We start from the raw sequence: 10,061 nt of genomic DNA, 5'->3' as shown, positions 1-10,061 counted from the left end.
CCCCCCCCAAAAAAAAGAAGGCATTTTGACACAGAAACTGAAATTTCTATTTTTGACACGAAACGTCAGAAACGTTATCAAACGCAACGCAGCCCTAGCTGAAATGAAATGTCATTGGCTCATGGCTTCGTCGTGAAATGTGAATTGTTAATTGGTGAGTTTACAAGGTTGTCGAGAGCCTGACAATTTATCTTTGCTAGATTGGATTATGGTATGACAGGAGGTGAGGTCGAGACAGAAGCCAAGGGTCTTCTTCGAGGCTGAGTGATTATCCTCTGCAGTGAGTGCAGTCGTACGGTCATGCGGTGAGCATCGGATAGCCGAGACCATCCGGGCACTTGCCTCGAGGTCATCTAGCCCATCCGATGCTCATTGCACGACCGCACTCACTGCAAAGGATAATTTTGCCTTCTTTGAGGGGTCAAAGTAGCATTGCCTCTGTGCTGCTGCTTAATCTTTATTCCAAAATCCAGGGCAGTATTTGGCTATGGGAGTGTTTTCCATGTTCTGTTTCGCATTCCCTGTTTTATTTCTAAAAACTAAAAATTTTGTAATTAAGAAGTGTGAAGGTATTCCTGTTCTTTGCTCTCTTAATTTTTCTTCCGTTGATAAATAAATAAATAAATATATATATATATATATATAGAAATACAGACACAAATCCACATATACATGCCAAGGATAAGAACCAAGTTGATAATTTATTGACATATTTTACAAATATTCCCTACGAAAACCTACAAAATATAGCCATGAGAAGTGATATACGGATGGTTAAACAAAATGGGAAATTTATGCATGAATCAGCTGGATGTCCTTGGACCTAATCTCCTAGAAAGCTCTTTAATTATAGGCTTCTCTTTGATTTCTTCCTCTCTTTTGACATGCCATTTCTTTGACACATTTTCGGCCTGGGATTAAAAGATAATGGTTAGTTCAATTATGAAAGCAAATATCATGAAACTCAAAAAAAGTTATGAATAATGAAGACAGTTACAATATCATTATTAGTTTCCTTTCTATTTACTATCTAATGCATTCCTGATTCTGACAAATTAAAGGAAAAAAAGAAAGAAAGAAGAAAGTAAACGTGTCCAGAAACATACCCAAACTTTGAATGGCCTCAATTGCTCCTTAACCACCTCAAATTTGGGCTGGAGGATGTCTTTGCCTTTGGTTTTGATGTCATCACCCTGTTAGAATAACCAAATAGCTTAATATAAAGTAAAAAAAGAAAGACTTTACCAACATGCGAAAGAATAGAAAAAAAGAAAAAACCAAGTGGAAGATACACATGATGTTGAAAAGAATGGAAGATGCATATCCAAAAAGCCAATTACAATACTTCACCCGGCAACACTATAGAGATACTAAACTGAGGGACTTCTATGTCTTTTTCTTTTTTTCGGAGAGGGGCCGGAGAGAACAACTATGTTAAAATTAGGTGGATGCAGATACTTGGTAATCCATGTAACTTAGACCTCCCCTTTGCAGCTTGAACCCTAGTCCATTACTGCCTTTAAGCTAAATAAGGTCAGCAATGATCAGGTCTGGTCTGTTAGTCGTCAATGGCTGAACTCCATATCAATGTACATCTACAACTAAACCTTCACTGAAAGCAACCACAGATCCCCGAACACTTGGGACTACCAACTCCTCTACCTAGTCAACCAATCCTCCCAGGGGGTCTCTGACAGCAATATAACAGTAGTCATGACTTGAACACACTGGTGGTATTCCCCATTTACTACATGCATGATCCTTTGAAGTTCATACATTAATTGGGAATGTTTAAAAATCACAACCTTCAATCTCCTTTAGTGTCATTATTATTATTATTGTTATTATTTTAATCAAAATACAAATTCATTTTCTTCTGCCCTTCAAATAATTAAATATTTACTACCTCACATTTCTTCAATAAATCTACCAGATTCAACAATTCAAGATCTAATCAATACATCAAATCAGCATCAGGGGAGCTTTCTTTTTCTTCTGAAGCACATAGCAGAATTACAGTGGCAATTGTTGACCCAGCCTGGCTAACATTAGCCCTTCGAGTGGGCTTTTGATACCAGTCTGTCTGAACCTGCTCCGGACCTCCCCCCCACCCCCTTCCTTTTTTTTTATTTTCCTTCTAATTTTCTGCAACTATGCAAGTGTGAAACTAAAACTAAGAAGTCCTTAAGAAGATTATACAGATCACCGAAACTTGCCCAATAATTATTGAACTGGGTTGCCATCCCTCCATTTTTAGTAATCAGACAGGTTCACGCAGCGCATGTAGCCAGATCGGTTTATTCCAAAGGTCAGCCTGGCTAGAACCTGCCCAATATGCAAACCAAGCCAGTAATCACAGTATGATTAACGCAATGCATCATGATAAAATCAACTTTTCTGCAACCCCATCAATATCAACAGGTTTGAGGAATCTACAACAGGAACAGTTCCTATTTGTTGAGAAACAAAAGTGCCCAATATGTAGATCCCGCACCCAAGTAAACTGATACAAAATATTCACCATTTAACATTATCCTTTCAATTTATCAGTGGAAAAAAAAAATATTTTCAACTTAATGAACATTCTCCTGTTTCATTGAATAAAGAAGTAACACAGTCACACAATCCAGGAGGAATTTGAAGCCAAATAAATAAAGTCACACAAGATTTACTTACATTATGCAGCTCTAGCTTGGAGGCTATCAGTGCAAATGTTAAGGTGGAACCACCAAAGACAAGTACAGTGGCAACGAAAAAAGCCTTTCCAACTACAAGACAAAACAGATTCAGTTAGAAGAAGCCTGATGGCATACTATACCACTGGAGACATAATCCCAAGTATTACCAACCATGAACATTCAACCAACTATGGGAGAAGAAGAAGAAAAAGACTAAAACATTATTTGGAACAATCAAAGTGCTAGCAAAACTAACTGAAATATTGTGTTAGCAAAAATTCTTGTCCTGTGGAACATATCAATTTATCCTTTTTGAAACACAAAATACGCATGATCCCAATAGTTGAACCTTCCTTTGTATGCATGACCAGAGTATTCTAAATAGAAAAGAACACGAAGAACACGTTTTGGAATGAATAAATTGGTAGCTAAACTAAGCTGATGTTAGCATAAGTTGTTGTTCTGGAACTTCTTTTGACTATTCTTCTTCATTATTTCTCTGTCCATTACAGAAAAAGGACAAAAAATAATGAAATTTTAGAGCTTTAAAAAGCCAAAATCGTATGTAGCCTACCTTAGGTAATGTATATATGGGGACTAAGATAACAACAAATAAACTATAATAAGATTACAGCACCAAATAGGGAATTTCTTGGGACAGTATCAAGAGAGCATCAATACAGAATTCATAAGGAGAAAGTGTGGACAGTGGAGACATTATCCATGCATAAAGCTAATACAGTTCTTTTTTCCCTTTTGTTTTGTATGGATCCATGTAGCCAACCCTATTAAGTTGGGATAAGGCTGAGTTTGTTGTTGTTGTTGTTGTTGTTGTTGTAAAGCTAATACCGTGGGTGCTCAGTGCTAACATACTTTTGTAGTGTATAAATGCATGCCTCCTTGGCACAGTCATTTTAACAAACTCAGTGTGAACCTTCTCTTTCTTTTTCCCTCCTTTTTACTAACTTTCTCCACCTTCTAGATTCCCAGCAATAAGTAACATTCATGCACCATACTTGGTGGGGGTTACAACTCTTTGCCACATGCTTTCCATGCAAGCAAAGACTTTCTTCTCCTTGGATTTCATATTATGTATCATTTTTCTTTTAGTCTCTATAAAGTCTACCAAACCTTTTTTATTTTTCTATTTTTTTCCTGCAAGTCTGCTACCCTCTGTTAAAAGCCAAAAGGCTTCACATGCAGTGACACAAGCAAGGAAATGCAAGAAAAGCCAACCCCAAACCCCTCTCCCCTGCCCGGGGACAAAGAAAATATAAGAAACACCCCCAAAGGAAACACAAGATGAATTGAATATTTTAACAGACATTTGTTAATAAGCACTTCCTGAGAAAATACAAAGTGAATAACAAAGAGGAGAGAGTAAATTCACAAAAATCTGTCAAACTCAACCTAATTATAAAGCAGGACCTGAACAATTAGTATCGTATAATATTGCCATGCATCCAAACCATGAAAATCACTGGTGAACCCCTCTCATTGACACTCAGAAATTCTCCTGTACATCTACAGAAAAGAAGATGACACATTCCAAGACTGTTGAAGTGCATAATCCAAAAGTTTAAGCTTTTAGGTGGAGAGATCCAACTGGAAAATGAAAATACCCAAGGTCTCAGTTTTCCAATGTGGGATTATTCCTAACACTCCCCTCATGTGTTGCCCCACTTTGGGGTAATAATTTAGTGGATCAATGGCTCTGACAGATTGATACCATGTTGAAGTATCTAACCAAAAGCTTATGTTACTAGGTGGAAAGACCCAACTGGTATGAAAGCACCCATGGTCTCAGAGTTTTCCAAGATGAAATTATACCCAACAGACAAAGTCTCTTTGTACCTAATAATGTGCCAACTTGATTCATATGAGGAAGCAATTTCTTATTAGGAGCCCAAATGACTCATATTTACAATGAAACAATAGAACATAAGCTATGTACTCTCAAAATTAAAAAAATGCTCCATCAATATACATATAAATAGAATATGTTCACCTTGAATGTAGATAAAAAGAGAAATATCAAGTGAGAATAATCAAGCGAAAAGAAGATAAACCTACTTCGTGAGAGCCCTTCAGCTGCAGCCTTCAACTTCTCAGGGCTAACATGTGTATACCCGTCATGACGTAACCTATTGGCTGTCGAGGCTAAATTGGAGTGTTCTGTGTTAGGCAACTCCCATCTGCACGAAATAGCATATTAGGAACCCAGATTATTTGGTTTTTCGGCTTTCTTATTCTTAAAAATGTTTCCTGCTATCTACAGTAAAAGCTGTAACCAGATGCCAGGAATGACGGAAATTTGCAGACGCAAGAAGAAAAGCAAAGAGCTCAAATTCATGAAAACAGGAAGCCAAGGAGTTTGATTCTCAGATTGCTACATAGAAACCCAAAAGAAAATAGACATTTCACATGAATCTTCCCATGTAAACCGTAATTTGGAATCCCAAATCGATTAAGGACTAGAAATACGATTCATCAAGATGGGAAATCAAACGGAAACTATAGAGGACGAGCAAGAAACGAATTTAAAAAACTAAACCTTATCGGGACAAACAAGCAACAAATCAAATTCAAACAAAATCAAGCTGAAATGCAATCTCACAGATACCCATAATGGAAAAAGAAAGAAAGTAATAAACGAACCTTTTGGGGCCAAAGGTGACCTGAGGGAGGGAAACGTAAGCGCGAAGAGGGTTGAGGGCATCGGCAGAGACAGAAGACGCCTTACTGGGATCGGCACGAAGAGCCCATTTAGAAGCGGTGTAGAGAGAAGATTCAGAGGAAGAGGGTTGTTCGAAAAGCTTCAAAGGCAACGAATGTCTCAGAACCTCAGGGAGAACGTCTGCTTGAGCTTCCTCGCCAACAATCAAAGAAGAAGAATTGGATGAGGAAGAAGGAAGCTTATTGTTTTGCTTAATCTTCTGGGCGAGACGTCCAGTGGCATTTTTGGATTCTTGTAAGAAGTAAGAACCTTCTGTGCTTGCTAATCTCCCCGCCAGGAAACTCATTCTCTTCTGGGTTTTCCTCTTTCCCTCTCGTGTTTCAGCCTTTTGCTTGCTTTTGTTGAAATTTGAGAACAATTTGTTCCCAATTCTAAAAATATCTAAATTTTGTTAAGAACAATTTGATCCAATTCTAAACCCTTGAAGGCTTTAACCATTAGATCAAACCTTGGCTCAAGGATCCTAAATTGGTTTGCTTTGTACAGAACTTTGATCGAATCAATGGAGAGGCGACTAAGGCGTGCCAAAATTTAAAACGGCCACTGCGTTGTTCATTTTGACGAACATTGTTGGGTAAGAGGTTCACTCCCCTGCAGTTAACCACCCCACCCTCATCTCACACCATCCATGGGTTGTGCTCCCCACACCCCATCAATGGTGTGAGATTGGGTAGCGTGGTCTGTCTCTGCAGCTTCAATTTAAGGATTATGCATTCTATTTAGCGTCAGTCGTCAAGGTCAGTCCATAGCTATCTGGATGAGCACCATGTGATGAGATGATGATCCAATGGTTTGAGAAAGGCATGGAGAATGAGGCATTGACAGAGACTCAGAGAACGAGATATCAAGAACCATTGGATCATCGCCTTGCCACGTGACATTCGCCCAAATAACTCTGAACAAGACCTAAGTGATGAATGCTAAGAAGAAGGATCCCCAATTTGTCAAAGAGAGAAGATGGAAGACCTTTAATTACTGACGTACTTGCTGACGCCAATCTTTGCACTCATCGTTAAATCCCCCCACCCTCCAAAATATATATATATATATATATATATCTTTCCTCCCGTAATTCCTGACTGGTTATACCTACTACCATTAATATTCATGGGTCATGATCGAAATTGGTCAACTGAATTGGTAAACTTATCAATTTTAACACTCTTAATGATCTCTTAAGTAGGGATATAAACAATTGAAAATATATATTTGTTTTGCATATGTATCCGTTTAGGGATATCCATATTTGGTCAAGGATATTTAGATTCAAATTTAAATTATCCAGAAAATAATTAGTTGATTCAAATAAATAAATAACTAATAATAAAAAAATCAAGTAATTAATGATCTTGATGAGATTCGACAGGTTCTAAATAATATGAAAAAGAATTAAGACAACTGATAGACATGGAATTAGAATGAATTGTATCTGTTGGGAGAAGAAAAGTCCAGAATCCATACTATATAAGTTAACGATGTAAAGAGAGAGCCAAAAATCTGAATTCATTTAGGGTTATCCATATCCAGTCATGAAGTATCTAGATTCAATACATTCAATCCATTTACATCTTTACCCTTAAAACCTAAGATTTTGAATTCAAACATTCTCAAGATCTTATTTTGAAAAGGTTCCAACCCCCGAGCAATATTTATAAATCACTAAGATGTAATACATTATTTAACCAAAGAGTTTTTTTAGATAATAATAATAATAAACAAAGTTGAAAACCAATATTTTTTTTTTTTAGGGTAATCTTACCAAAAAAAATAAGGATAAAGGATAGGCATGCCACCAGGTTGTGGGTGCTAATAGCATGCACCAATTGGGAGTGTAGGACAGGAGGGGCAGGGAAGTCTTTGAGTGGGGGAGAGATAGGCACAAGATAGACAGTTTAATCAAAATAATTAATTTTTTTTTTAATTATAACACAGGTGGGAAGTTTTTTCCAGGCACTGTTCCCAAATTTTTTTTTAGCTAATAGATATTTTAATCAAAATAATTGAATCGTTTGAAATTAATTATGATCTATATGACAGATTCTGATTTGAAGCAAATCGGTCATGACGGATTTAGATCAGAATAGGCTGCTTGATCGTTTATGGTACTTCCTCATAAACATACTAGGAAACAGGAATAATCTGCCTGATTGACATAGTTGAGAATTTTAGGTTCACTGTCTTTAGAGTTCAGACCATAAAAATTGTCCATGGGTGCACGTAGGTAGGAGCAGGACCAAGCAAGGTTCAAGTAAAGGGAACTTGCAATGGGATCAGTTTCTTTTGAGAAACAAGAATTTTTTATATTTGGCCTTTGTCAATAACAATATTAATCACGGATTTGACTGATCTAATCTAGTAAAGGAAGGCATGGACCTTAATCAATATGGATAAGATTATGTTTGAAAGTTAAGAGAAGAAAATATAAAAAAAAATTTGAAAACAAAAAGATAAACACATAAATAATTTTATATAATCATTCTTTTTTATCTTATTATATTTTTTTTATTATTTTTTCTTTTATTTTCTTGGTTACAAAACGTAGCCTAACCTATAAAGGAGAAATGAACCTTACTAAAGCCTTCATGATCAAGTTAGAAGACAAGGTGAAAATCATTAGTCAAACCAGGATGCCAGATGGGTATATCATAATATCTCTGTGGGCATTTATTGATACAACCTTGCACTTACTCTACATTTACTCAAAGTTTCCTGCTTTGATTTTCTTTTCTAATTCTCCCAGAAAAACATATTTCCATCCTCCTTTCTCTCTTGGTATTTTAGAACCCCCAATTTACCCCTGTTTAGGTAAACCTAATTCCCTTAATCGGCTGCCCCATCACCTTTCATTCCTACTCGTTCGCTCCTCACCCCACCCCACCCCCTCTTTACTACTCCCAAGTCGCACCTCACCCCCTCTCGTCCAGTCTCACCAAATTCACCCAAATATTAGTTGAAAATCAAATGTACTCATCTTCACTAGGCAGCCTTATCCATCATAGTAATGCATAATTCCTTAATAAGATTGAGGAATTAAGGAGAAAATTTTCCAATACCCATAATGAAGAGAGAATATCTTCATCCAAAGTGATGTTATGATTGGACTAATGAAATAGTGAATGCCATCATTAACTCCCACCTTCATCTATGAAAATTCTAAATATCTATTCTCAATCCAATGAAAGAGTTAGATCCTGTAGATTAAAAGGTTCTCTCATTACCATGGGTGAAGAGAAACTCAATTTAGGAAATAAAATCATGATATTTACCTAAATTGTCTCTTTTCCGTTGTCTTTACCGTGTATGCTTTACAAAACTGCCGTATTAATGAGTTTTTTTTCTTGCGATCAATTGAGCACAAGAATAGAATAGAATGGCTTGGAGCTCTAGATTGAAACTATTGAAGAAGTGAAATAAATAATGCCCTATATTTCAATGCAGTAGTTAGTGAATGTTTTTTAATAAGCACAAGCCCCAAGAAGAGTTGAACTTATGAGTTCTTTGCCAACTGAGCTACATGGCCCCTTGGGGCTGTAGTTAAGCAAGTACAATAGTGATACTAAAGGAAAATTCAATATTGGTAATTCATTAGACCTTTGATATTAATTAATAATTGGGAGACACATATTGTCTTAGTTCTTAGTATAATAACATTAAGCTTTTTGATCTTGTTAAGTTTCACTTGTAGACCTTTGAGGAATAGGAAAGATGATTTTGTATAATATATGATAGTATCCATCAATATCAATTTTTTTTTTTTATATGTCCATGTCAACAGCTAATCATAGATTTAATTTGAATTCTTTATATGTTAAAAAACTTAATTTCTATTATTTGAGAAATTGATTTACCGACGCTAAATATAATCACTAAAAGGAAGTTAGATATAATCCAAAATGATACCTTATGAGTAATGATATTAATATGTCCGAATAACGATTGTAGTCGTTTAGCTCTTTTGTCCCCTTATAGTCGCTATGCAAAAAAAATCCTTAATAATAAGGCATTATTACTAATGTTAAAACAACCAAAAATCATTATGGTCATGTGGTTGAGATATATCATTCAATTTGACATGTAATCTATCCAAAGAACTCTCCTTTCCAAATGAGACTTCGGTTCTATATCGACCAGTGACCTATTTCTATCAGTTTGATTGGACTATAAGAGAAAGTGTCATTTGCGACGGCGATTTTTGCAATGGTATTAATCTTCCATTGCTAATGACACCAGATTATCGCAGAAATTATACTACGTTTGATATGCATTCTAAGTTGATAATGCATTCTAAAAAATCATACCAAGCCACGCTCTCTTTTCAGGCTTTTTATTTACCTCAAGTAAATTTTTAAGATCTTATCCAGACATTATATTAATTTTGCATGTTTAGACTGAAACAAAAGAGTAGAAGGTGATGCATGCCTCTACAAAATTTAAGCACCGACTAAGCAGCTTCATAGTGGAATAATCCAGACCCACTTCAATAATCTTGTGAATGTGACTGACATGTAAGCAACTCCTGTTAGACTTCCTTCCATATCCTATCTAGGCGTTCTGATTAGCTCCTCATCTCATTCTCAGATGTGGTTCTAGAATGGTGTGTGATTAATATAGTGAAACCTAAAAAAAAAAAAATTTAAAATAAAAAT

The 10,061-nt window shown here is 36.0% G+C and overlaps 1 protein-coding gene across 1 annotated transcript; it reads right to left on the bottom strand.

Annotated features, from left to right (window-relative positions):
* Positions 1 to 609: 609 nt before the first annotated feature.
* LOC122093554 lies at positions 610 to 5,953 on the bottom strand. The gene is made up of 5 exons (XM_042663909.1): positions 5,337 to 5,953; positions 4,752 to 4,873; positions 2,677 to 2,768; positions 1,107 to 1,193; positions 610 to 911 (listed from the first exon to the last, which is right to left on the bottom strand). The coding sequence occupies exons 1-5, from the start codon at positions 5,699 to 5,701 to the stop codon at positions 804 to 806; spliced, it is 774 nt and encodes a 257-aa protein (XP_042519843.1). The 5' UTR covers positions 5,702 to 5,953; the 3' UTR covers positions 610 to 803.
* Positions 5,954 to 10,061: the final 4,108 nt, after the last annotated feature.

The sequence above is a fragment of the Macadamia integrifolia genome, chromosome 11 (genome assembly GCF_013358625.1).
Source record: "Macadamia integrifolia cultivar HAES 741 chromosome 11, SCU_Mint_v3, whole genome shotgun sequence".
Lineage (NCBI taxonomy): Eukaryota > Viridiplantae > Streptophyta > Magnoliopsida > Proteales > Proteaceae > Macadamia > Macadamia integrifolia.
Note: the sequence above shows the minus strand (reverse complement) of the source record. Positions and strands in the feature narration are given on the sequence as shown.

Bases quoted from the DNA above. Each gene is read 5' to 3' on its own strand.
- LOC122093554 (XM_042663909.1), bottom strand. From the start codon at position 5,701: ATGAGTTTCCTGGCGGGGAGATTAGCAAGCACAGAAGGTTCTTACTTC. The intron at 4,874-5,336 runs GTTCGTTTATTA...TATTTCGTGCAG, and splicing joins GTCACCTTTGGCCCCAAAAG to ATGGGAGTTGCCTAACACAG. The intron at 2,769-4,751 runs GTAGGTTTATCT...TTTGTCTTGTAG, and splicing joins AGCTGAAGGGCTCTCACGAA to TTGGAAAGGCTTTTTTCGTT.